The 27,295-nt window shown below is 56.2% G+C and overlaps 2 protein-coding genes across 6 annotated transcripts; both read right to left on the bottom strand.

Annotated features, from left to right (window-relative positions):
- Positions 1–479: 479 nt before the first annotated feature.
- PRX (periaxin) lies at positions 480–15,125 on the bottom strand. Of its 4 annotated transcripts, none has more exons than XM_032613227.1 (7): positions 15,080–15,125; positions 11,129–11,172; positions 10,926–11,045; positions 10,673–10,819; positions 8,421–8,577; positions 4,931–5,127; positions 480–4,309 (listed from the first exon to the last, which is right to left on the bottom strand). In XM_032613227.1, exons 4-7 carry the CDS (start codon positions 10,697–10,699, stop codon positions 668–670), a joined length of 4,023 nt encoding a protein of 1,340 aa, XP_032469118.1. In that variant the 5' UTR covers positions 10,700–10,819; positions 10,926–11,045; positions 11,129–11,172; positions 15,080–15,125; the 3' UTR covers positions 480–667. The 4 variants fall into 4 exon arrangements, with proteins under 4 accessions (XP_032469118.1, XP_032469116.1, XP_032469119.1 ...); XM_032613225.1 differs by having other exon boundaries at positions 10,673–10,798; XM_032613228.1 differs by having other exon boundaries at positions 10,926–11,024; positions 15,080–15,119.
- Positions 15,126–22,738: 7,613 nt separating this feature from the next.
- On the bottom strand, positions 22,739–25,611 carry SERTAD1 (SERTA domain containing 1). 2 transcript variants are annotated; one of them, XM_032612471.1, is made up of 2 exons: positions 25,471–25,611; positions 22,739–23,792 (listed from the first exon to the last, which is right to left on the bottom strand). In XM_032612471.1, exon 2 carries the CDS (start codon positions 23,790–23,792, stop codon positions 23,076–23,078), a length of 717 nt encoding a protein of 238 aa, XP_032468362.1. In that variant the 5' UTR covers positions 25,471–25,611; the 3' UTR covers positions 22,739–23,075. The 2 variants fall into 2 exon arrangements, with proteins under 2 accessions (XP_032468362.1, XP_032468363.1); XM_032612472.1 differs by lacking the exon at positions 25,471–25,611 and adding an exon at positions 25,153–25,437.
- Positions 25,612–27,295: the final 1,684 nt, after the last annotated feature.

The following is a 27,295-nucleotide window of genomic DNA, read 5'->3' as shown; positions in this document are numbered from 1 at the left end:
TCTAGGGCATCTCAGAGAGAAATGGGGGAGCCTGGGGACCCTGGAGGGGGCTTAGGGACTTGGATCCTGAGTGGAGATGGGTCCCTGAAGGCTGAGGTCCAGCCCCAGTAGGGGCTGAGGACCCTGGGACTTAGTCCTAAGAGGGCAGCCGGGTGCCTGGGGTGGAGGCCCTGGGGTTGTCCTGGCAGGAGTGGGTCCCGCAGCACAGACAGAGTCTCCCGCAGAGGGGTCCCGCAGCTGGGTTCTGCTGGGGAACTTCCCCAGCTCAGAGGCCCCTGGGAATTCGGAAGGGCTAGGACAGCCCCCTCCCACCAGGCCCACCCCAAGGCTTCCCAGAGTCTCCTCAGACCAGGGGTGGCCTGTCTCACTGCACAAAGCATCCTTTCAGGCCATCCTCAAGGGACTCCTTTCTCTGCAGCCGCGCCCCACCCCCCAACAAACACACACACAGAGGAGACCTGACACAAAGCTACCTCTGGATTATTTTATTCACATGGCTTGGCAAGATACGGGCACTCCTGCCAAAGAGTCAGGCATGGACTCCCCGGCCCTGACCCGGTCAGTCGCCCGCCTCCCAGCCCTCTGAGGGTTAGTGCTAGTTATCTCACACACAAAACGAGGAGGGGGATGGGAAGACGGGAGGGGAGTCTCCCTCTGCTGAGGGGTTTCAGATGACGGCAGCCTGAGCCCCCTCCATCCTCGTGGGGCCTGGAGGCCCCGTCTCCGAAAACCCCACGTTGGGCAGCCGGACCCAGAATCCACCTTCCTCCTGGGCCTTGGGGCTTAGGGACACCCGGGGGAAGCGGAACTTGGGTGACTTCTCCCCTCCAGGTGACTTGGGGGCCGCCTCGCCCTCCTGCCCCCGAGGGGCCTTGGAGGGGGTAGTCAGGCCCACACGGGGCAAGCGGACTCGGACGCGGCCCCGGCGCCCGGAGGCCCCTTCCCCGCAGCCCTCCTCTTCCTCGTCCTCGGGGCTGGGGGAGCCTTCCCCACTGGCCGCCTCGCTCTGGCTGAAGCCCACGCGGGGCAGCCTGAGTTTTGGGTTCTTGGCCTTCTCGGACTCCTCAACCCCCTCCTTGGCCCATGCCAGGCTGAACCGGGGCAGCCGCACCTTGAGCTTGTGTCCGGCATCCCCCTCGCCCTCAGACACCTGGTATTCAGCATGGCTGCCCACAGCGGGCGGGGAGAGCTCCACGTCAGGCAGCGAGAGGTGGAAGGTGCACTCGGCCCCTGGGGGCTGGTCCCTAGGCCCCTCACCCCCCACCGCATCTCTAGCCCCCAGCGTGGGCATCTTCAGCCTCGGCCCGCCCTCACCTGTGGCTGCCTCACCCGCGGCTGCCTCACCTGCCTGCACCTCTCGGCTCAGCCCCACGTCCAGCTCAAGCTGGGGCACTGTCACAGCGGGCATCTTGAAGACACCCTCACCCTCGAGCAGCTCACCACCACCCACCACCTGGGCTCCAGGTAGAGACAAGGTCACCTGAGGCACCTGGATCCTATAGCCTGGTGTGCCCTCTGCTGGAGGAGGTGCATTCTTGGCCTGCTGCCCGGGGGTGGCACCCAGGTCAGCCTCCCCAAAGCTGGGCAGCTCCACCTGGGGCAGGGAGATGCAGAGCGGCACCCTCGGCCCCCCATCCTGGCCCTCAGTGCCCACCTGCCTGGTTGCGGACATTTGCCCTTCCTCCTGGGCCCCCAGAGTAACCAATTCCACCTCAGGGATCTTAAGCTGCACAGCCGTGGACTCTGGCTTTTCCCCGGGGCTGACTCGCCCCCCCTGGATTTCTGCTTCCTTCCCTCGAGCCAGCCCAAAGGAGGGCATCTTCAGCTTGGGCATCTTCACCCTCGCATCCCAACCCCTGCTCTTGCCCTCCAACTCAGTCGCCCCTGGCACTAGTTCTCCTGCCTCGCTGTCCCGGCCTCTGACCCCAAACTTGGGCAGGCTGAACCTGGGCCCCTTGAGCTTGGCATCAGTCCCTGACACCTCCGCCTTGCCTGTGGGCAGATGGGAATCCAGGCTGAGCTGTGGGATGGACAGATCGAGGGCGGGCAGCAGGCCCGCCTCCTCCGTCCCTCTGGCCTCCGCCTCGGTGCCCACCCGAGCCTTGGGGAGTGAGATGGCAAACTTGGACACCTTTAGCTTGGTGGCTCGTCCGGCCCCCTCAGCCTCTGCCTTGGTCACCTTTGGCCCCGAGAGTCCAAACTTGGGCAGGGAGAACTTGGAGGAAGGCTTGACTTTCACCTCCGTCACCTCTACTTGCCCTTCCGCAACCTCCACTGTGGGCAGCTGCGGCGTGACAATCTCAACGGAGGGCAACCAGAATGCCATTTCCCCGACCCCTGCTACCACCCCAGGGGCTTCTGACTGCTCCACCTTGCCCATGTGGGCTGCTGGGACCTGCCCCTCCAGGCCGAAGGCCCCAGGCAGGTCTAGTTCTACTGAGGGCAGTGTGAGAGGGGGAACACCCACACGAGCCTCGTTGCCCATCTCTGGCTTCAGACAGGGAAGTGTCCCCAGCTTCCCCAAGACCTCAGCACCAGCCTCATCTGGCTTGCCTCGAGATGGGGACTTTGCCCTCCCTAGCTTGGGCATGGTCATCTTGGACATCTTGAAGCCAGATTCCACCCCCTCTGCTTCTTCTGCCCTGGCAGCTTTTAGCTGCACCTCTGGAGCCTTGGGCAGCTTCACCTCAGGCGCCTTCGGCAGATGCACATCCGGGACCTTTGGCGCCTGCACTTCCGGCAGCCGCATCTCCGACACCTTTGGCAGCTGCACTTCCGGGAGGTGCACGTCCGGCACGACTATCTCGGGCAACTTGGGGAGTTTTATCTCCGAGACTTTTGGCAGCTGCACCTCTGGGAGTCGCACCTCTGGCACGGCCATCTCGGGCACCTTCGGGAGCTTCATCTCGGGGCATTTCATCTCGGGTACCTTTGGCAGCTGCACTTCCGGGAGGTGCACGTCCGGCACGACCATCTCGGGCAACTTGGGGAGTTTTATCTCCGAGACTTTTGGCAGCTGTACCTCTGGGAGTCGCACCTCTGGCACAGCCATCTCGGGCACCTTCGGGAGTTTCATTTCGGGGCATTTCATCTCGGGTACCTTTGGCAGCTTCAGCTCTGGAACTTTCGGGAGCTGCACTTCTGGCACGGCCATCTCAGGCACCTTTGGGAGTTTCACCTCAGGGACTTTCGGCAGCTGCACCTCTGGAAGCCTCACCTCTGGCACAGCCATCTCCGGCACCTTTGGGAGTTTCATCTCTGACACTTTGGGGAGCTCCACCTCTGGGAGTCGCACATCTGGAAGGGCTGCCTCGGGCATTTTGGGGAGCTTGACGTCTGGGGCCTTGGGGAGCTTCACCTCAGGCCCCTTGGTCTCCTTGACCTCAGGCGGCGAGACCCCGATGCCAAAGGAGGGCATCTTGATGGTGGGCAGCTTCAGCTTGCTCTCAACGGCTTCAGGGGCAGCGGGCCGGGGCTCCAGGAGAGAAAGCCCAAAGGTGGGCATTCGAAGTTTGGGCCCCTTCACCCTGGCCTCAGGGCTGCCCTTGGCCACCTTGGCCTCAGCAACTTCTTTTGCTCGAGCCCCAAAGCGGGGGAAACTGAGGCGGGGCATCTTCAGGGCCACCTCAGGTGCCTCTACTCGGGCTTCCACCTCTGCACCAGGCAAGGCCAGGTCCACCTCCACTGTAGGCGCTGCCACGTCCAGGGTGGGCACCGTCACTGCCGCAGCCCCTTCCCGGGTCTCCAGGCAAGGAAGTGTGGGCAGAGTGGGTAGTGAGGGCAAGGTGGGCAGCTCCACTTGTGGGACCTGGATCCCTCCAGCCGCAGGCTCCACAGCAGGTGCAGCTGGGGCTCCCAGCCCAAGGGTTGGCAAGTGGAGGGCAAAGCCGCTGACTACCTCTGCTGCAGGGGCCACCTCCCCCTTGGGGGCTGCGACCTGGGGGACACCCACCTCAGCACCCGGCAGCCGAGGCCCAACGAGCTCCACCTGCGGAGCTGTGAATCGGGCTCCTGCAGCCCCCTCGGCCTCTGCTTTGGCCTTCCTGGGGGGAGGAGCTGCAGCGGCCAGTCGGGCTACCTGGGCCTCTTCAGCCACTTCTCGGACACGTAGCCGAGGCAGCTGGAGGCGCCGGCGGGTGGGGGCAGCTGGGACAGGACCTTTGACAGCCTCGACTTTGAGGCCTCGACGCAGACGGGAGAACTTGGGAAAGGAGAATTCGACGTCAACAGGGGCCAGGTCTGCAGGGACCCCCAGGGCCCCGGACACCACCATCTTCTTCTTCTTCACGGGGGACAGACTCTGGATGTTCTGGGGAGAGAGGAGAGAGGCAGGAGGCGGTGGGACAGTGGGAGGCCTGGGGTGGACGGGGGGAGCCCCTCGTGGTTATTTTACCAGTCTGGGGATGTGCTGGATTGAGCATCTTGTCCCCAGAACACCATCCCCACTTCCTGCCTGTCACTGCACCCTTACTGCCCCAGAAGGTGAAGACTTTATTTAGAATCCTACAGTGAATCAACAGGAGTGTAGAAACTGTGACCCAAGACTTCTGGCTCCTCCTCCAGGATTTTCCCCCAAACCCTCACTCTAGAGATGGGGAAACTGAGGCCCAAGGAGGGAAAGAAAGCTGTCAAGGGTCACTCAGCAGTAAATGGGCTGCCCTCAGGCTTGAACCTGGCCTCTCTGGTTCAGAGCGCCCTGGTTCAGGACGCCTGACGAGGTGGGTGAGGGTCCTGGTTTGGGATGGGTGGGTCCCCCTCCCCAGGGTGGAGTTTAGGGGCAGAGAACAGGAGGCAGTGGATGGGATTAGCGCTGGGTTAGTGACAAGACAGAGGGCAAGGCTGGCCCACCAGTGTGGGGCAGTGGGGCTCAAGGCGCAGAGGCAGGATCGCTGGGGCAGTCCAGGGCCGTAACCGGGCTAACCACGCGTACCAGCTTGGCCACCTTGGCCCGCGGGCCCTTGATCTCGTAGCCGGCCACGGTCCCAGGCCGCAGCGCCAGGTCCCCGGTGGGCACAGTGCGCTTCAGGCAGAAGGAGACCTTGTAAGGCTCGGCGCATTGCAGCAGGCGTAGTGCGTCCTCGTACTTGAAGTTCTCGAAGAACACTCGGGCGCTCAGCAGCTGGTCCCCTGCAGGCCAGGTGGAGGTGGGCGGGGCGTGGGCATCTCTCGGCTCCGCCCAGGCCTGGTTCCGCCCACTTCTCTGGAGCCCGTGCAGCGAGGCGCCTCCCAAATTTTTGGCCCCGCCTATACCCGAGCACAAGATTGAGACGCAAAGTTCCTCCTGGTTTGAGGTTCTGACACTTAAGGACAAAGCCACGGCCTCGGCCTTAGCCCCGCCTCCCTCACTGAGCAAATCCAAGCCCATTCAGGTCACACCCCTCCCCTTTCTACTCCCCTCCCCCATCCTCACACTTCAGACACTAACTTTGAATCAGAAGAGAACTTCCAGAAGCTCCCGCCCCATTATTCAACCCTCTGATCCTGTGGCGATTTTCTCCACTCTCTCCCCACGTTATCAATTTGATAAACCATCCCCACTCCTAGCTCTGGTCAATCCCTCCACCACCTTTTCAGGGACACACTCCAGCAATTCTCCCCTCTCTCCCCACGTTATCAATTTGTCCTTCTCGTCTACATTATTCCCATCAGCACACAACATACCATTCTTTCTCCCATAAGAAAGGCTGTCTTGGGCTTCCCTGGTGGCGCAGTGGTTGGGAGTCTGCCTGCTAATGCAGGGGACATGGGTTCGAGCCCTGGTCTGGGAGGATCCCACATGCCGCGGAGCCAACTGGGCCCGTGAGCCACAACTACTGAGCCTGCGCGTCTAGAGCCTGTGGTCCGCAACAAGAGAGGCCGCGATAGTGAGAGGCCCACACACCACGATGAAGAATGGCCCCCACTTGCTACAACTAGAGAAAGCCCTCGCACAGAAAACGAAGACCCAACACAGCAAAAATAAATACATTAATTAATTTAAAAAAAAAAAAAAAAAAAGAAAGAAAGGCTGTCTTGACCTCACTCCTTCTGGAGCTCCTGCCCCATTTACCTGTTCAGCTTGATGGCAAAATTCATTGAGTTGTCTAGCTGCATTATTTCCAGTTCTCCAATTACACTTTTTACATCCCCCCTCCCAGAGCCTTGAACTGCTCCTCTCAAGGTCCCATGCAGTGACCTCTGTGTAGTTAAGTCCAACGGTCAAGTCCCAGACTTCATCTGCTTGAACTCCTCTCCTCTCCTTCATCTACTTGCTTGGCTTGGCTTCCAGGGTGCCACACCTTCTGGAACCTCCCTCGAGGTTCCTTCTCAGCCTCCTGGGATGGTTCCTCCCCATCTCCCAGACCTCTTAAAGACACACAGTCCCAGAGCTCAGGCCTTGGACCTCTACTCTGGTCCATCTACATGCTACACTCATCCCTTTGGGAAGCTCATCCAGATTCAGGAGTTTGAAGAGCATAAATATGCTGACTCCCAAGTGTATCTCTCCAGCCCAGCACTCCCCCCCTCCATCCTAGACTCAAATATCCAACTATCCCTCCATATCTCCACCTTGGGATCCACCTCTCATCTGACACATCCAAATTATATTCCTGGTTTTCCTGCAAACAAGCTCCAGCCCCAGTGTTCCCCATTTGTGGGACTACCAACTCCATTCTCAGGTCAAGAATCCCTGGACACATCCTTGATCCCTCTCTTTCCAACCCACCCCATATCCAGTCCTGAAGGCGCTTCGCCTTGATGGCAAAATTCATTGAGTTGTCTAGCTGCATTATTTCCACCTCTCTGATTACACTTTTGACACCCGCTTCCCACAGCCTTGAACTGCTCCTCTCAAGATGCTATGCAGTGACCTCTGTGTAGTTAAGTCCAACGGTCAAGTCCCAGACTTCATCTGCTTGAACCCCTGCTTGAGACCCAAATGATATCCAGAGTTCAAACCCTTCTCTTCATCTCCAATAACACTCTTTTGGCCCCAAGCATCACCAATCTCTTACCTGGAAAATCACAATAGCCTCTTTTCCTGCTCCCCATCCTGCCCCCCACCACCCCCAGTCTACCGCTAACACAGCATTTCAACACAGTCAATTCATGTTCTTTCTTCACTCACAAACCTTCCAGATTAAAAGTCAAAGTCTTCCCCATGCCTATAAAGCCCTCTAAAAACTACCCTTTCTCTTACCTCTCTGGCCCCATCTCTTACTCTACTCTTCACTAACTCCACTCCATCCACCCTGGCTTCCTTGCTGTTCCTCCAACAAGCCAGGCATGCTCCCATCTTGGGGCATTTGCACTGGCTGTTCTCTCTGCCTGGAAGTCTCCTCCAGATGGCCACATAGCTCATTCCCTTACCTTCTTCAGGCCTTTCTGCTCTTCCTGGCTCACCCTATTTAAAAATGCAGCTTCTGGGACTTCCCCGGTGGCACAGTGGTTAAGAATCCGCCTGCTAATGCTGGGGACACGGGTTCGAGCCCTGGTCCGGGAAGATCCCACATGCTGCAGAGCAACTAAGCCCGTGCGCCACAACTACTGAGCCTGCGCTCTAGAGTCCGTGAACCACAACTACTGAGCCCACGCACCACAACTACTGAAGCCCACGCGCCTAGAGCCTGTGCTCCGCAACAAGAGAAGCCACTGCAATGAGAAGCCCGCCCACCATTACAAAGAGCAGCCCCAATCGCCGCAACTAGAGAAAGCCCGGGAGCAGCAATGAAGACCCAACGCAGCCATAAATTAATTAATTAATTTTAAAAAATGCAGCTTCCGTCCTGGCATCCGTAAGCATATATCGCCTTCTAATTTACTGTGTATTTTACATATTTTGCTTAAATATGTCTCTCCTTACTAGAACGTAAGCTCCATAAGTGCAGAGAGTGTTATCTGTTTTGTTCACTTCAGTAGCCCAAGCACCCAGAATAATATCTGGAAATAGAAGGCACTTAGTAAATAGTTGTTGCATGAATAAATCGCATCAGCCTCAGCCATGTTACCTAAAATATCCCTTACTAAGCTCCCCTCCCCACCCCCTCCAAGTTGTTAACTCCGCCTCTTTTCTTCAGCCTCAACAACAAAACAATAACTAGCACTTACTTAGTGCTTACCATGTGCCACTTAGCTACTTGCTGTGTTTTCAAACATTTAATCCACATAATAACCCTATGAGATAAGTACTAGAATTAGTCCCATTTTAGAGGTGTAAAAACCGAGGCACAGAAAGATTACAAGATAGTAAACTGCACATCTGGGAGTCGAACCGAGACAATGAACCTCCAGAGCTCCTGCTCGGATCAACCGCAAAGCCGATAGGTAACACAAAGCCCCGCCCCTAGCCCTTAACCCCGCCTCCTGGTCCCGGTACCCAGGGCAGCTTCCCAACCCCGCCCCCGCAGGAAAGCCCCGCCCCATGCCCCCGCCCCACTCACCTTCCTGTAGGCTGAGGCTCCTGGCCGCAGGTGAGTCCTCACGCAGCTCGCGGACGAAGATTCCCTCCTTGCCGCCGCCGGCTACGTTGATGCCACTGACCCCGGTCTGCGCCTCCGTCTCCACGATGATCTCCACCAACTCCGCCCGCCTCAACTCCTGCGGAGGACGGCGAGGGGTCGCCATGGGGCGCTAGGGCGGGACTTCGCCCAGAGCCCGCCATTGAGCTTAAAAGCGGCTCTTAACCGGGTCCTCAGGGCACAGGCGCCTCGGCGGGGCTCAGGCAGGTTGTGCGGGCCCACCCTCTCCAGCATCTCCCCTTTAAGTGAGCACGAGGGCCGCTCGCTCAGTGACACCCCGCGAAAGGGTTCAACGGCTCTCGAGGCTCACAAGCCTGGTGGAGCCCCAAAGACCGCTATCGGGAGAGGCGGGGCGCGGGGCGGTGTTGTAGAGGAGGGGCGGGGTGGGGAGGCCAGAGGGAACCTGAGTTGAGACTGAGAGGCGGGCCTGACATGAGGGCGGGGCTGTGCCCCCGAGGGGCGTGGCCAGTTAGGGGCGGGGCTAGGGTTGGAGCTTTTGCGGATAGAGGACGGTTGCCTGAGAGGAGCGGCGAAAGATAGATGGGTGCGGCTACAGTGTAACGCGTGGAGGTGCGGAGGGGACTCATAGTCTGTGGACGGGCTTGAACTATGGGGAGGGGCTTTAATAACAGCAGAACAAGGGTGGGATGGAGGATGGGGTCCCGAAGAAAGGGCCGACCCTTAATGGTGCGGTATGGAGGGGTGCCTGTGGGACTGGCCTCGTTGAAGGCTTGTGTGTGACTGTGCCCCATTGTGGACTCTATGACCCCAAGCCCTGCATAACGCCCATTGGAGAGGGAATCCAGTGAAGAAGGGTGCGTGGGTAATGAGTGGTGGGCTGGCAGACGTGGTATTCCTGGTATTTACTGTAAATGGTGCTGACCTGGCCCTGGCCCAGCAGTGCACTGTGGGATCCGCACCCGGGCTTCCCAGAAGAAACAGTGAAAGGCCTCAGTTCCACAACCATCCAGGAACCCAATCTGCTGTGTGTCTTGGGCTGGTGGGGGGGGGGGACTTTGCCCTCTCTGGACCCATTTCCCTACTGTAAAGTTGGGTAACATGGGTGTACTGGAAGGAGTCTCTGACTGTGAGCTGAGACCTGACGCAACAGACATGTGAGGGGTTGCTGTAGTGGGTAGTGCATTGAGGCTGGTACAGACTGGGGTTGAGCCCAGGGCTTGGAGAGGGGAAAGCAGGTCTGGCCAGATGCTCCACAGCAGTGGCCCTGGGACTGGAGAGCTGGGCGGAGCATGGTGAGAAGGGGTAGGAAGAGTTGTGGTAGAGGCAGCAGGGAAAAGCATGACCATCACCACCACCCTTAGGCCCTGGGCTAAGCATTTTATGTGTGGCATCTCCTTTCATCCTCCCCGCGGCTTGGGCAGTCACTGAGTAGGACACAAAGGTCCAGAGAAGTGAAGTGACTGCCTAATGCCACACAGCAAGTTAAGCGGTGGGGCCTCAACCTCAGGTCTGTGACCTCAGAGCCCATAAGCCGTCCTGTAGGCAGTGGCCTCCGTGCACTTTACTCCCTGCCTGCCACCCCTCAGCCTCAGCTTGACTCCTGTAAAAGGAGACCCACTCTGTGCCTGGCATCCAATGGGATGCAGTCAGTGCTAGTGCCCTGTCTCCATAACAGTGAAAGCCGTTAACATTCAAGGAGGCTTCCTAGGTACCAGGCCCTGGGCAAATGACACAAGTGTGAGCCCTCAGCACCCTCAGAGGTGGGGACCATTGCCCCATTTCACCGATGGGGAAACTGAGGTTTAGAAAGTTCAGGTCATCTGTTCAGGGCTGTACAGCTGAAGTGATGGGGTTGGGATGTAAGCCCATGGGTCCAAAGCCCATGTCTTTAACCCCTACACCATCCTGCCTCTTCTGATGAAGGGTTTCTACTCTTATTTTTTTAAGCTTATTATTGTTAATATAATTCCATTATGCTCAATGAATTAGCTTCTTTGAATCTTAGTCTGTGCCAGGTACTGTGTTAAGCACATTACAAATGTTAATTTTTTTTCCTTCACAGTGACCCATAAAATAGGCCCTGGAGCTATCTCCATTTCACAGATGGGGAGACTGAGGCACAGAGAAGCCAGGAAGTGTCTCCTTGCTACCCTAGTCCGTGCCTCCCACCAAGGCCCCACAAGTCCCCCTTGCAGGATGTGTTGGGCGCTCACCTCAGCACTCTGGCTCCTGGCCTCCATGGCGCTGCTGGGAGTCACCTGGGCCCCAGGCTCCTGCTTCCTCTCTCCCTTCTGCTGCAGGACCAGTTTCAGTTCTGCATGGAGCAGCTGCCTCTGAGCCTGCAGGGGCAGGGATGGAGGCTTGAGGCCAGGAGAGGATAAGAGGAGAAGGCTGGGCTTAAAGGGAGAGGTCAAGGTGGGTATGAGAAGGGGAGAAGGGCCCCCCCCATCCCAGCTGTCCTCTTACCGCTGCCTGGGAACAAGCGCCCCCTCCTAACAGGAGCCCAGCCTGGGGTGGCGCACAGTCGTCTGCGGGACTCGCGCCCTTCCTCTGGGGTCTCGCGCCCTTCCTCTGGGGTCTCGCTGCCTGCCAGGGAGAGACCAGGTCATGAGGCTCCAGACAGGCGAGGGAGGGGCAGGGAGGGGCATGTGGGACCAGCCAGTGCTCACCTCAGGGTCACCTCCAGCTCCTTGGGCCTCCTGGGTCCGGGGCTCTAAGAAGAATAACGTGAGCATTACTATCAGCTAACCCCACTGATTGCTTCCTGAGTGTCTGAGCCTTCCCACACTCTGTCAGTACTCTATCCCCAGGAATTCCCTGGAGGTCCAGTGGTTAGGACTCCGCGCTTCCACTGCAGGGGGCACAGGTTTGATCCCTGGTCAGGGAACTAAGATCCTGCATCCTGCATGGTGTGGCCAAAAAAAAAAAGGGTACTCTATCCCTATAGTGCAGGTGGGGGCACTAAGGCTCAGAAGACCTTTATCCAAGGTGACACAGCAGCACAGCCAGAACTGACTCCTAGGCCTTTCTGACAGCAGAGCCCCTACGCCAACCACCTCAGCTGACTGAGGGGGCCAAATTCACTGTAAAATCATTATATCCACTGCCATGTACTCCCTGTAGGCAAATCGCCTCACCTCTCTGTGCCTCAGTCTCCTCATCTATAAAATGGGAAGAATGAGGGCAGCTACCTCTCAGGGCTGTTAGGAGGGTCAAATGTGTTTGTAAATATACAGTGCCAGGCACATGGTGGGCACTTCATAAGCACTTGCTATGATTATCACTAAGAACTTCCTGTGGTCTTGATCTTGTGTCGAATGTCCCACGGGGGTCATTGCATGTGGATTTCAGGACACCCCTGTGAGATCAATACAATTACTGAGCTTGATACAAAGAAGACACCTGAGGCTGGGAGAAGGAAAGTCACTTTCCTGGGTCACAAATGACCCAGCCAGGACTTGAACTTGTCGGAAAGCTCCAGCTGCTCATACGGATAATAACTAATGGGCATTGCGTGGTTACTCTTTGCCAGTCCTGTGCTAAGACCGTCACTTTCCACCTCACCGCAGAAAACCCTAACCCCACGACATTGTAAATCAACTATACTCCAATAAAAAATAATTAAAAAAAAAAAAAAAGAGAAAACCCTAAGCCCTGAGAGAGGCCAGGGACCTTGTTCAAGGTCACACAGCACAGCGAGAAGGAGGTAGAGCCGGGAAACCTCCCCGACAGGCCCTTCTGGGGAAAAGGGGATGGATCCTATCTCCCTCCTCCGAGCCCCCGACTCTGGCCTTGTCCTCCCAGCCCCCAGCTGGCATGCCAACCCGCCAACCCCCACTCCATAGGGAAAGGTCAGGCCTCACGCGGTGCATTCCCTCAAACAATGGCCCATCTGCTGTGCCCAGTCACATTCCGCCCCGCCCACCCACCCCCAGCTGCACAATGGCCCTTCATAGCCCACCACTGGCCAGGATAGAGGACACAGGGACCCCCTCAATGCTCCAGCTGTACCCACTTCACTGGTTGCCCCCCCACGGTGTCAGAAGGCTCCTCTCTGGCTCTCCTAGGGGTCCTGGTCTCCCCTGTGAGCCCCCAGCCCCTCCCACATCGGGATTATTTCCTCTGAACTGGGCCTTATGCTGGCACCCTTAGGCCTCGAAATCACTCTGGACGTGATGGCTATTTTAGGGTTGAAAACTGAGGCTCAGAGAGGGCAAGTGACCTGTCTGGGGTCACACAGCTAGGACCTGTGCCCTTGAACCCAACTCTGCACCTTCACTTGTGTTGGTGGCTCTGAGCACTGGAGGAGGCCCAAGCAGCAAAACAGCTGAGGCAGGAGTTGGGCTGGGCAGAGGGGATCAAGGGTGCCAGGAACAGGCATTCTTAGAGGGACCTCGGTGCCAGCCCCGAGCCAGGCAGACACTTTATAGACATGGCCTCATGGTACCCCATTTTACTGATGAGTAAATGAGGGTTAAGAAACGGGATATCACAGGGAATTCCCTGGCGGTCCAGTGGCTAGGACTCCGTGCTTCCACTGCAGGAGACCCGGGTTCGATCCCTCATCAGGGAACTAAGATCCCACGTGCCACATGGCCTGGCCAAAAAAAAAAAAAAAAAAAAATAGAGCCAGGATATCACTGTGAGGGAGTTGGGACTTGAACCCAGGTCTGAAATGCTAACTCTGACTCCCCGATATAACATAATATCCTGAGCTGGGGGTGAGAGAAGCCTGCTACTTGTAGGAGGTGGTGGAGATGGAGGGGAGGACCCCCTAGGCCATAAGCTCCCTGCTCCAGGACAGGCCAGAGAAGTTCACACCCAGAGGCTAGCACAGGAAGCTCAGCCAGGGTGAGGGCAAGAGAGAGTGCCCTGCTTCTTCATCCCTGCCCGGGACAGCTGCCCAGCCCAGGTTATATTTAGCCCAGCTGTGCCCTTCCTGAGCCACGTACCCAGCTCCTGGGGTGGGATGGGGTGGGAGCAGCTTCGGAAGGAAGCAGCTTTGGAAGGGCCCAACCCCGGGCACTCTCTGTTCCCAGATCTGCCTGTCCCACTAGGCAGGGGAAGGAGGGGTAGGGAGGTGGGGTTGGGGGGGCTGACTTGTGTTAGGGGAAGATCTAATGGAGATTCCCTGGAGAAACAAGGCCAGGCAAGACGACAGGCCAACAGCCCACTTCTTGAGCAATTCCTGTGATGCTGCCCTAGTACATTCCTGAGCTTCCAGAATTCTGAGAGTCTCCATTTCTTGAGCACTTACTATGTGCAAAGATCCTTCCCTGCCTGGGCTCATTAACTCCTGAAAACACCTCCCTGGGGAAATCACAACTTAGATGCCCATTTAAGATGTCACTCATGCCCTTCAGGGTGGCTGGGGTGAAGGGTTGTCATTTGTACCCTGGGCCCCTCAGCCGAGCTGGGCCTGCTGAGGAATCCCCCAGATCTGCCTCACTGTACACTCCTCCCCCCACCATGGCTGGCGCCAACCTCGTTTAGGAATTCTCCCCTCTCAGAGCCTCAGCCACCCCAACCACCAGAGGGATCTGGTGCCCTTGCAATGGGAGTCGGGGGTAGACCTGACTCATCTGGGCCCCTAGGCGTTGTCTGAGGCCATCCAGTGATGTGGCGGGGAGAGGCATTCTGGCAGTGGCTTCCAGCTGCCTCCATTAGGGCCTGCTCCAGCACTCCTCAGGTTTGAATACTTGGGCAAGGTATTTCACCTCTCAGGGCCTCAGTTTCTTCATCTATAAAATGGAGCCGATAAGACTGGCTTTGAGGAATTGTGAGACAACAGCAGGTGCTTAGAATATTCAGAGAATATAGTAAGTGCTCAAGGAACATAAACTAGTCTCTGACAGCAAGTGTGGCTATGCATCTCAAAGTGTCTCATATCCAGCCTTTGCTCACAGTGGCCCCACTTTCTCCCCTACCAAAGAGGAGCTTTGGGTGAGGGACAAAATGCAGCTCGGGCACCAGCCTCCAACCAACAAGATCAGCCTTGCCTCCCCAGCACTCTATTACAGGGACAAAAAGGTCTGTCCCACCCTCAGCATCCTGCCCCAGCTCTTTATAAGCAGCAATGCATTTACTCTCATGTCAGCCCTGGGAGGTAGCCTCCCTCAGCCCATTTTTTTTTTTTTTTTTGGTTTTTGTTTTTTTTTTTGTTTTTGGTGGGGGGGAGTACGCGGGCCTCTCACCGCTGCGGCCCCCCCCCCGCTGCGGAGCACAGGCTCCGGACGCGCAGGCCCAGCGGCCATGGCCCACGGGCCCAGCCGAGCCGCGGCACGCGGGATCCTCCCGGACCGGGGCACGAACCCGTGTCCCCCGCATCGGCAGGCGGACTCCCAACCACTGCGCCACCAGGGAAGCCCCCTCAGCCCATTTTAAAGATGGGAAAGCAGAGGCACAAAGAACGAAATATCTTGCCCAAGACGACACAGCTAGAAAGAAGAGAACATTGGGATTTGAACCCAGGGTCTTGTTCCAAGGTCTGTACCTTTAACTCCTATACCACGCAGACTCCTGGGCCCTAGACACCCTCCCAGCACCTCCCAAGATCCTGGGTCTCATTCCCAGGGCTTCTCAGCCTGGCCAGGAAGGGAACTGGCGGGCCGGTCTCTTACCACTGGGCCTCCAGACACCTCGAGAGCTCCTGGTCCGTCTGCTCAGCCCCAGCCCCAAGCTGGGGGGGAAAAGGAATGGGGAGGGGGAGGAGGGGGAGGAGGGGGAGACCCCAGCCATTGGCTGCCGAGGTATGACATCACCAGGGGGTGGGTGGTAGGGAAACAAACATCCCCATCTCCCAGCTATGTCCACCCGCAAGGGGGTGGGAACCACAGAAGAGAAGCCAAGACAGCCCCGGTGCTGTTCCCTTGCCTGGGCTGAGACCTCCACCATGAGCCCCGCTCCTGGGATTTGCACGTTGCTGGTGCCACTTGGAGACTCAGCCCCTCACCAGCACTATTCCCTGGCTTCCACACCCAGGCATGGCCCCGCTGGTTCCTGGGGCCCCTAGATTAAACTTCTACTCCCTCTCCTGGTCAATATGGGTTCAAATCCCAGCTCAGCCATGTCCCGGCTGTGTGAACTTTGGCAAGTCACAGCATCTTTCTCGGCCTGTTTCTTCATCTCTAAAACAGGGATAGTAAAAGTGCCCACCTTATGGGTTTCTTGTGAAGATAAAATGAGTTAAGAGAGACTAAAAACTTTAATAAATGCCTGGCCCGGAGTGAATGCTACTTATACATATTTTGTATTCTTCACACAAATTAGGGGACCAGCTAGACTTGTCAGGGGACTTTTGGTCTGAGTGAGACTGGGGCCAGGGGAGCCCCACTTCTCTGTTTAATGGAGTTGCCATTTCAGGGGGCACCTATCATGTACTAAATACTGTGCTGGGCACCCAAAGCTCGGCTCCTGGAATCAAGGACGCAAGATAGATTATGCCCAATTTTTAGCTACACAGCAGGGGGGCGTGGAGCTGGGGTCCAACCTCAGTTCTGCTGGACCCCAAAGACCCTGCAACACACATCTGTCCCCTTCATAAAACAGACAAGGAGGCTCAGAGAGGGGAATGACACCAAGGTCACCCACAGCAGGTAATAGGTAGCACCAGAATTTGAACCCAGACCTGCCCAACTCCCAAACCAAGGCCACTAGGCCTCACCCTGATCCCCTGACCCCCGGCCCCCAGCCTGCCCTGACTCACCAGACCCCGGGGGGCGGCACAGGGAGCACAAATACCCCCACATGCCCCTCACACCCACCCGGGCGCTGCCTCGGATGCTCCTGGCTCTCTGAGCCCAGGCCTGGGGCTGGGGCTGGGAAGAGGCTGGGGATTACCCCCAAAATGCATGTCAGCAGCTTCGGCCCCATTGTCCAGCCAGGCAGGGCCACCAGGCCCTCAGCTCCGCCCGCACCCTCACCCTTCACATCAGCTCTCCGGCCCCTCTGCGAATTCATCCCCCACCCCACACTGAGCAGTTGGGGCCTACTCCCGAGGGCACGAAGGCATGGGGGACTAGCAACTGGTTGGCAGGAACCCAGAATGCTAGGGCCCTCCTCCCCTCTCTCCGAAATGCCCCCTGCCCACTCTCAGCCACCGGGGAAGGCAGGAATGTGCTGACCTCTGGGAAATGCCTTCCAGGCCTGGCAGCCACCAAGGGCTGGGGTGTGGCGGAACCCAGCCAGAACCCTCCTCCTGGGAAGGGTGGAAGGAACAGTGTGGTCAGGGCTGCTGATGGGCCTGAGGAGACCCTTCCTCCATTGCAGGTGCGCTCTCTCTCTCTCTCTCTCTCATTCATTGATTCATTCAAATATTCATCTGTTCATTTATTCATTCAACAAACATTCACAAGCCCTTGGTGACAGGCCCTTTGCTGAGCACTGGGGACACTGACGGACCTAAATTCACCATGGGGGGCAGGCTCAGGACAGGATTCCTGGAGTCAAACTGGAGGGTTGAGGAGGGAGCCAGGTAAAAAGCTAGGGAAGAGTTTTCCGGAAGGAGGGAGGAGGAACATGGGGAAAGCACCAGGGGGGAGAGAGGGAGCAGTCCTTTATTCAATGTCAGCAAACAGTCAATAAGCACCTGGTCTTGTGCCCAGCCCCATGCTGGATGGTGCTGGGGACACAGTGTGACCAAGATAGCCTGGGCCTGCTTTCACAGAGTTCACAGTCCAACAGGGAGACAGACCCAGAGTGGCCAGGGTTGGGATGGCGGAATTGCAGGCAGAGAGGTCAGAGCCCTGCTGGGGTAGCCCAGGAAAGGTACCTGCTTCACCCTAGGAAGGGAGATCAGGGAAGGCTTCCTGTAGGAGGGGACATGTGAGCTGAGACTTGAATGACCCATAGGATCTAGGCAAGAGAAGAGAGAGTGTGGAAATTCCCTGGCAGTCCAGTGGTTAGGACTCTGTGCTTCCACTGCAGGAGGCATGGGTTTGATCCCTGGTCAGGGAACTAGGATCCTGCAAGCCACACAGCTTGGCCAAAAAAACAGAACAAAACAAAACAAACAAACAAACAAAAAAGAGGGAGAGAGAGAAGAGGGAGTGGAACAGTTTCATGGGCAGACGGAACAGCCTATGCAAATGATCTGAATCCAGACGGAGCTCAGCGCATAGGAAATTTCCAGGAGCTGAGAACTGTGTCCTTGTTCATGGCTGTGTCTCTAGAGCCACACATGCCCCTTCCTTTGCATGTCCTTCTCATTTATACACTTATTCACCAGCTATTTGCAGACACCTCCTCTGTATCCATCCGTCCCTGGGCTGGGTGGTGCTGGGGACACAGTAGTGACTGTGACTGTGCCCTCACAGGACTCACAGTCCAAGGGGGGCAGACACTAAGAAGTGACTAACGAAATTAGTGTATAATTACACACTCTGTGCTAAGTGCTCTGAGAAAAGGATCCAGGTCTGTAAGAGGGGTCTGGCACTCTGATACTATCAGAAATGGCATGGAGGGCTTCTTGGAGGAGGTAACATTTGAGCTGGCACCTGAAGGATACATAGGAGTTCATGCCAAGCTGTGGGTGGTAGATAAATGAGAGTGGGTTTCAGGTAGAGGAAACAGCCTGTGCAAAGGGCCCCTTTTAGAAACTGGTGAATGTGAGAGTGAGGGGAAGATGAGGGGAGGGCCAGCAGGGCCACGAGGAGGGGCTGCGACTTTGTTCTGAGGGCCCTGGGTACCTACAGGAGGGACAAAGGGTGGAGGGTGGAAGGAATCTGATGACAGACCAGGCTAGAGCTGGGAAGAAAATTCACCCCTTGCTGCTCAGGGTCAGACAGACAAGGAGGCTGGTATAGGCTATCCTGTTCCTCTCTGGGTCTCAGAGGGCAGATATCCTTGTTTGTTCCCAATCTTAGGGGACAAGCACAGTTTTTTGCCATGAAGTATGATGTTAGCTGTACGTTTTTTGTAGCTGCCCTTTAGCAGGTGAAGGGAGCCTCCTTTCCCAGTTTTCTCTAAGTTTTTTGTGGTGAAAGATATGTCTCTGTCTCTGTGTCTCTGTCTCTCTATGTGCCCCTCTATGTCTCTGTCCTCATTCCTTATCTCTCTCCGTGTCTCTCTGTGTCTCTCTCTCTCTGTGTCTCTTGCTTTTCCTCACCCAAGGGGGTGTGGCCATGGGAAGTTGAATTTAAGGGGTGGCACCAGTGTCCCAGTTCCGGGCAAGGCCACCTCCATAAACACAGGACATCCTGTAGAGCTGGGGAAGGAGGTGGAAGGCTCTCCTCAGGGACCACCCTCTCCCCACCCAGTCTGAGCCAAGCAGGAGTCAGGTCCTACCCAGTGCAGCCCAGGGAAACTGCTGTCTTCCTCACCCCCATCCTTTAGGCCTGCTTCCGCCCCCTACCCTCTCTACCGAGCTCCAGTTCCAGGGGCCCAGCCACCTGGATGCCTGCCCCTGGGTGTCCTCACAGACCCCTGCACCCACTGTGTCCCTCTCTGGCCTCAGTATCAACCCCAGACCAGCTCCCCCTCCGGGTCACCATCCCAGGGTGGCCCCACCATCCCCAAGTCCCTTGGCTAGAGCCCTGGGTCTCATCCTAGGCCCCTCCTCTATTGCAGCTCATCACCCACACAGCCTGTCCTCTCTAGCATCTCTCCCCTCCCCTCCCCTCCCGTCTCCTCTCCAAGGCTTCTCTGTCCCTCCGCGGCCTCCCTCCCCTCTGGACTCTGGGCCCCCAGTCTCACCTCCCACCAATGGCAGCCAGAGAGATCCATTTGCTTCCAGATTCCTTTACCCTAGTACCTTCAGAGTAAAGTTCCCCCATCCAGGGCTTTGTGTGCCCTGGTCCCTGCCAACCCCTCCAGCTCCATCACTTACCTTACCACTTTTCCCCTGTTTCCAATCAAACCCAGCAGCTTACAGATTCCTGAAAAGATTGTAGGGTCCCTCACTCCCTAACCCTTGCACATCCCTCTGCCTAGAACACTCTCCCCTCAGAACAACAGCCCTTTGAGGTAGGTACCCTTACCGTCCCAGCTTACAGATGAGGACCCTGAGGCCCAGAGAAGTTGAGAACCTTGCCTAGGGTCACACAGCCACAGAACGGCAAAGCAGAAGTTCAAACACAGGTGGCCTGGCTTTCAACACAGTATGGCTTATTGAGTCAATAATCATTGACTGGACTTCCCTGGTGGCACAGAGGTTAAGAGTCTGCCTGCCAAGGCAGGGGACACGGGTTTGATCCCTGGTTCGGGAAGATCCCATGTGCCACGGGGTAACTGAGCCCATGTGCCACAACTACTGAGCCTACGCGCCACAAATACTGAAGCCCACGTGCTCTAGGGCCCACGTGCCACAACTACTGAGACCATGTGCTGCAACTACCGAAGGCTGTGTGCCTAGAGCCTGTGCTCCGCAACAAGAGAAGCCACCACAATGAGGAGCCCGTGCACCTCAACGAAGAGTAGCTCCCGCTCACCACAACTAGAGAAAGCCCACGTGCAGCAACGAAGACCCAGTGCAGCCAAAATAATAATCATCATCATTATCATTGACTAAGCATCGTTAGATCTCCACACTGGGACTGCAAACCGTAGGTGTCCAGTAAATGCTCATTGAATGAGTGAATGGGACAGGGGCAGAAGGTGAGCCTTGGACGGTACAGGGTTCAGACCCCCCCCCCCAAGGACCGGGATACATTCTGAGGGGCCCAGAGCAGGGGAGAGATGTGGCCAGATTTGCCTTTTATATAGGGCCAGGCACACAGTAGGGTAGGTACCCATAAATCTTTGCTGAATGAGGGAAGGGAAGGAGGGGAGGGAAAAGGAGACCAAGGACTGCTCTCCCAGGTGCTGGAGGAAAGAAGTGTATGTGTGTGATGGGGGTCCCTGTGAATGCCCATGGAGGGGAGCTGGCCTGGGGAGTGTCATGGTGGGAGCACACAGAGGCTCTGTGAAAAGCAGCCCCAGCTCCAGGGCTGGTGGCTCCATTAGGAATGGTGTGGGCCCTGGAATCTGCTGGCTGAGGTAGCGTGGCCTCCTGGGGTTGAGCCTGAGGGCGGAGGGGCACACCAGAGCCAGGGAGCTGCACAATCGTCCAGGGGTCAGACATGGGGAGAGTAGGGCAGGTCTTCAGGCACAAGCTGTCATAAACCGAGGGCACCAGGGAGATGGGACCAGGGCTGATCTAGCCCATATGCTGCTTTTGTGTAAAAGGCACACCCCTTCCCCAAGGCACTTGACTTCCATCTGCTGAGAAACTGCCTTAATAAATATGTAAATGCATGGTGTGTGAGATAAATATGAGCCTATGTGCAGCGCACAACCGGAGAAACTGTACACAGAGACTCTGCCGAGAAGGGAGCAAAGCTTGCCAAACAGGCACAGGGGCAGATGGGACCATCGTTGACAGATGGGTAGGCTGTCTGCATCAATAGGTATCACAGGGACTTCCCTGGTGGCGCAAGTGGTTAAGAATCTGCCTGCCAATGCAGGGGACACAGGATAGAGCCCTGGTCCGGGAAGATCCCACATGCCACAGAACAACTAAGCCCGTGTGCCACCACTACTGAGCCCTCAAGCCACAACAGCTGAGCCCGCAATGCCACAACTACTGAAGCCCATGTGCCTAGAGCCTGTGCTCCGCAACAAGAGAAGCCACCAAAATGAGAAGCCTGCGCACCCCGATGACGAGTAGCCCCCCGGTTCGCCGCAACTAGAGAAAGCCTATGCGCCGCAAGGAAGACCCAACACGCAGCCAAAAGAAAAAAAAATAGAAGTAGGTATCACAGATTATCCCCCAGTTTGGCACCCAGAGACATCAGAAATAGGTCCTCAGGGTGTTGTAAACAGAACGCAATGCTAACCCCACACTGGGGACTCCTTGACCACTGGTCAGGTCTCCAGGGAATCTAAGGCAGTGGCAGGACAGACCCCCAGACTGGGCACCAGGGGGCATTGCTGAGCTCAGTCTAAACTCCCAAGGTCTGGGTCTGGGTTAAAACCGAGTTTGAGTCCCATTGCCCAGGGGCTGGAGTCACCAGGTGTTGGAGTCAGGCACCCGGAGGATCCTCAGCCTGGGCACCAGCTCCCTTTGGGCCATTTCCACTCCCCACCCGGGGCCATCCCATCCACTTCCAAAAATGGGCACGACTTCCTCCGCTCCTCCAGGAAGCTCCGCTGTGCCCGCCCCTTCCAGGCCCGAGTGGCCGGCCGAAGCAGCCTGCCTCTCTCCCTCCCCTGTCCCCCTCCCTTCCCAACCCCCCCGTTTCCACCCCAGCTTCAGCCTCCCTGAAGCTTCCGGCCAGAGTGGAGGCACCCGAGCCCCACGATTTTAGTGTCCCTTAGCCGGGGCTTCCCGCATTCGAAGTGCAGCCAGCCCCTCAGGTCACCGTCCGACCCTCTGCCCCTCCCCCCAACCCACCTCCACCCTCCCCAGCTGCAGCTTTCATCGTGCCCCTCCCCCCGTCCCGTACCCCGGGCGCTGCCCTGCCCCCACGGCCGCCAGGAAGGACGCTGCCTGGGTCCCGTGCCAGGCTTCTGAGTGTGCGGGCCCCTCCCAGCGGGGCCAGGAATGCGGCTGGACGGCGGGGGCGGCGCAGACACCCGGCGCTCAGGCCAACCCTATCACACAGGCTGTCAGGCAGGTGGCCCCAGCTAGAAGGAAAGCAGGATCGCCTGCCGTTCTGTCAAGCCACCACACTTGGTGACTTTATTTCGGAATCAGCTTCCAAGCTGCCTTATCCCTTGCCCAAAGAGATTTGAGACCCAGAGTGGATTTTATTTAAAACTTGCTGGAGGCTCCCTTTCTTTAAGTGTTTTTTGGAGAGCTGGCTCGCAGCGCTCCAAGGACAGGATCCATCCAGCCTTTAGCCTTGTGCTTGTATTTCTGGCTCATTCTGAAAGCCCCCATCTGCCCCCACCCCATCCCCCAAGACACACAGGTGGACTCCAGGCAAGGACTAGATTTCATTTTTAAATAGTGGCCCGGGGCTCCTCCTCCACCACCATGTATACACACAGCCACATCAGGGAGACCTGGCTGAGTATATTCCAGGAGTTTAACAGAGGGCCAGTTACCAGACCTAACTGGTCTGCTTCTCAGAACAAAAAGCAGTAAAGTTTGAAACCTATCTCCTCAAGTGATGACTTCTTGGAGCCTCAGTTTTCTCAACTATAAAATGGGGCTAATAACATGCCCATCTTGTTATGAGAATTAAATCAGTTAACACATGTCAAGTGCTTAGAACTGTGCTGGGTGTCCACGGCTCAATACATGTTAGAGGTTATTTTATCACCCTTGCCTTAGCCCAGAAATAAAGCAATACACAGACTTGAGACTTCCCACGACTGGCTTTAATTTCAAAAAAACTGGTTGGGGTCTTTTCCCACATCAGGGAAAGAGTATACCAAGCTGTGCCTCCAGGGATTCAGCAGTGGGCCTGGTCCAATCACATTCCAGCCACCATGCCCTGTCATTTCATCACAAGGGCCAATTCCAGACTACCCCCATCAGCCAGAGACCAGAGGACGGAGGTGAAGTTGCCCAGGACTGGATTCTTTCTCTCCAAAGCCCCTCTCTAGGGAAGCCAGCTGTGTCTTTCAAAGGAGAGTTGGTCCAGCCACCAGGCTCAGTTTGGACACCAGATCAACATCTCAGCTCTGGGGGAGTCAGCGCCCTGGCCCCGGTGGCCGCTCCAGTGCCTGTGTGCCCACCAGCACGTCCATGAGGTAGTCCAGTTCGGCCTCATCCAGCTCTGGAGCTTCCTCCTTGCCTGGCCCATCCTCAGGGCTGGATTTGTGGCCCTCAGAGGCTGGTGCCCAAAGTTCACTGTCATACATGGATGTGTCAATGTCCTCAAACAGTCCCTCAAGCCCATCGTCCAGCAGACATCCAGTGGCTGGGCCGAGCAGGTCCAAGGCACCCAAGCTGGGTGGGGCTCCCCCAGTGGGGCGGCCTGGTGGCCCCTCATCTACCAGGGGCTGGGGAGCCTGGCTCAGGCCCTCAATATGGCTGAGGTCCTCCAGAAGGCTGGCCATGGAGGCTGAGAGGGCAGCATCAGAGCTGGCCAGCAGGTTGTCAGCTATGCTTGGGGCTGTAGGCGGGCTGGGCACAGGTGGCAGGGCAGCTGTGGGTGCCATGGACGCCTGAATTCGCCGCAGTGTGTTCACTACCAGCACCAGGTGCCGCAGGTCCGGTTCACTCTGCCGCAGGCTGTGGTGGAGCTTGAGCACCGAAAGGTCAAAGAGGGAACTGGAGGCCACGGCTGGGGGTGCCTGTGCCACTGCTGGGTGGCCAGGATCCAGCCACCAGGTGTCGACTGCCAGGGCTTCTTTCCCCTCCTCCTCCTCCTCCCGCTTTCGCTTCAGGCCCTTGCTCAGCATCATCTGTGGGGAGGGAAGAGTCACTCAGTTATGGAAAGCCAATGTGAAGTTCGGACCACTGCTGTCCGTGTGATCTTGGGCAAATCACTTAACCTCTCTGAGCCTAGGCTTTCTTAGGGAAACTTTAAGACGTGAATGATAATTGTATCTATTTCCTATAATTGTTTTAAGCAATAAATGAGATACAAAAAGCACTTAGAACAGTGCCTGGTACATAGCAATTACTCCTGTGAATAAGTACTATTAATAATAACTATTAATATTTATTTCTTCGATGAACCATGTGAAATGTCCAATATTCAACCTTTTTTTTTACCCACAAAAGCAATTGTTTCACATGGTTTAATCAAATATTTATTGTCTACTAATAGTATCAGACAATAAATAAATAGACAAATACAGGAAATGTACAGATGGTGCTAGGAAGATACTAAAAGGTTCTGGAGAGTGGTCAAGGAAGGCTCCCCTGAGGAGGTGACAATTGAAATGAGCCCTCCAGTATGAGAAGGAATCAGCCATGGAAGAACCAGGGGGAAGGCATTCTGGGAATAAAGAACAACAAAGGCAAAGAAAGACCTAGAGGCTGGATGAGTTTGAACTGAAAAAAGACTCTGTGGTCAGTGCACAGAGAGAGAGGGGCTGGGGGTTGGGGCAGGGGGGTTCTGAGAGTAGGCAGAGGCAAGGAGCTTCGATTTTTATTATGAGTGTGGTGGGAAGTCATTGAATGGTTTTGAGCAGGGAGAGTGGTATTGTGGACTGATTAAGTTTCCAGAAGATCCCCTTGGCTGCTAAGAGGAAGGGGTAGGGGGATGGAGAGGGGCGGGGGGGGCGGCGGGGAGGGTGGCCCTGAGATCCATTCGAAGGCTACTGCACTCTTTGGGGTCGGCAAAGATGATGACTTGGGAGTATAAGGCGGTAGTGGACATGGAAGGAAGTTGGTCGATTCAGGATTTATTTGGGAGACAGTGGACAGAGCCTGCCGGAAAATCCTGATGGGCACGGGGTTCACGGAGGGAAGTTTGAGGACCCACACTTTCCCCGGGATGGGTGCCCCTGAGCCAACCTGCTTTTTTAAGCCAGGCAGCCTGCAGGGTACAGTACCCAGATCCTTGCCCAGCAGAACTTTAAGAGTGACCCCTCACACTACTCAAAACTGGGTCCTCGCCTCCTTCCCAGCAGACCCGAGCATCCGGAACCGCAGGAATTCAGACCCCACCCCCGACTCCGCCCCCCCAGTCCCGGCGCCCCCTAGCGGAACTAGGCCGGCTTTCCCCCGGGTATTCCGGTTCCCCATACCCCGGGACCCTTTACGCTGCCCCGCGGGACGCGGTCTTTCCTGCTTGCCACCCGGGACATAGCGTGCCTGGATCCCCGGAGAGCTGTTCTGCCCTCTCGGCCTCCGCTCGCTTCCGGAAGGCAGTGGAGGCTACTCCTCCAGAAGCGGCGGCGGCGGGGGCGGGTGAGTCACGCAGCCGGAGCCAGGGAGCCGGCGCCTCCGCCCCCTTCCCGGGCTGCGGCGTGATTCACTCGGCCTGGCCGGGGCGGGCGGCACAGAGAGGCCCGTGCGTCTCGATCCCGGGCAGCCCTGGCGCGCACCTGCCGGACTCGGGTATCGAACCTGCCAAAGGACCTCGCGGCCAGTACCCCTTCTTTCCCAGGCCTCTTCCCTTCATTTACATACCCAGGTCACCAGCTGCCAATCAGAACGAAGAGGGTGCCACCCGCGGCCAATCAGGAAGCGGTGGCGGCAGCATCGCTCGCCCGGTCCCCTTCAGCAACCGGCGCCTGAGTTGTGAGACGCAGTTCTGACTCCGGCTCACGACTCCAGGCTACTGACTCCCCTTAGCTACCGCCCACTCCCGTGGCAACCCCGCCCTTCATCCAGGGATTGGTCCTAGACGGTGATGGGCGGAGCCTGTAGGGGGCAGGTTCGAAGAGGGAGGAAGTTGGCTTCAGGGCGCATGTCCGGGCAGCTGCGTGAGGGGAGGGGGGGAAGGTAGGTTGGCTCTTTGCCCTGTGGGACAGTGGCAGGGTGGGGCTTTTGTCTCCTAAGGTCGGGCCCCTCACACCTGCCGACGCACTTGCCAAACCCAGTAACTGAGCTTCTTTCGCACCCAGACCCAACAGGGGTCTACACTCTAGGCTAGCTAGGCCTGGGTTCAAATTCGGACTCACACTCCCTCGGTGTGTGACCTTGGTCTCTGAGCCTACAAAATCTGTTAAATGGGGGTCTTCTTGCCTACCTCTTGAGAGTTAGGAAAATTAAAATAAGGTAGTACCTGTAAGAGCACTATATCAGCAAATGCTGGGTAGTTGTATTCAATCGTGGTTACAGGCTGGAGTGGGAGGGTGGGGGTGGGATGCCACTGGAATCCCACCCTGGGCTCCATTCCCTAAGTAGCTGTTTGACTTTGGGCAAGTGCTTTAGTCCCTTAGGAGGGTCTCAGTTTCCTCACTTTTAAAGTGAGAGAAATAGCGTCTGGCTCAGAGGATTGTTTTGAGGATTAAATAAAACAATTCCTGCAAAATGCTCAGAGTGGTGTGTAACGTGTCCTTTTTTTCAGTAGTAGTAGTTGTGGTAATAGCACAGGTGCTTAGTTCAAGTGAGACATTCAGGGTGGGGCACAAGTAGGCAGGAGTTTAATACTTGTCAGATAAACCGACAATGGGACTTTACCTTCTTCAAGTAGCTCATTTGCTAACTCCTCCTATGGGAAGAACTGTTTGTGAATAAAACTCCTGACCAAAGTAAGGTATCAAAAATGCTAACTAGGGCTTCCTTGGTGGCACAGTGGTTAAGAATCCGCCTGCCAATGCAGGGGACACGGGTTCGAGCCCTGGTCAGGGAATTAAGATCCTGCATGCTGTGGGGCACAGACAAAAAAAAAAAAAAAAGTTTAATTATACAAGGAGATTAAAAAAAAAACTCAGCTAAAGAGTACCTGCCACACAGTGTTTCTGCAAGAGTTGAATTCGCATGTACAAAATTAAACACAAACACAGTCAGACAAAAACAGAATATGGGACATCTACAACACAACTGGGTTGTTCTACCAAAAATTCAATTTCAAGAAATCACAAGAAGGGATTGGTCGGGTTGAGGGGGAGGAAGTTTCAGAATAAAAGATACTATATAATTTATTTATTACAACCAAATAGGCATGTGAACCTGCATTAGATTCTGGTTTTGATTTGGGTGTAAAAACTTCTACAAAAGACCTTCTTGAGAAAACTGGGAAAATTTGAATATAGACGGAATATTAGATGATATTAGGGAATTCTTAATTCTCTTAGATGTGAAAAAGGATTGTGGTTTGTAGACAAGTGTCCTTACTCTTAAGAGATGTCTGCTGAGCTATTAATTAGGGGTAGAATGTCAAAATGTCAGCAATTTACTCTCCAATGTTTCAGCAAAAGAAAAAATGTACATACACATCTGCAGGTAAAGGAAACTTAAAATGTTGAAAACTAAACCTAGGTGGGAGGGTATTCAAGTGCTCAGAAGA

This window comes from Phocoena sinus, chromosome 19 (genome assembly GCF_008692025.1).
Source record: "Phocoena sinus isolate mPhoSin1 chromosome 19, mPhoSin1.pri, whole genome shotgun sequence".
Classification (NCBI taxonomy): Eukaryota; Metazoa; Chordata; class Mammalia; order Artiodactyla; family Phocoenidae; genus Phocoena; species Phocoena sinus.
This window is presented reverse-complemented; position numbering and strand designations above follow the sequence as displayed.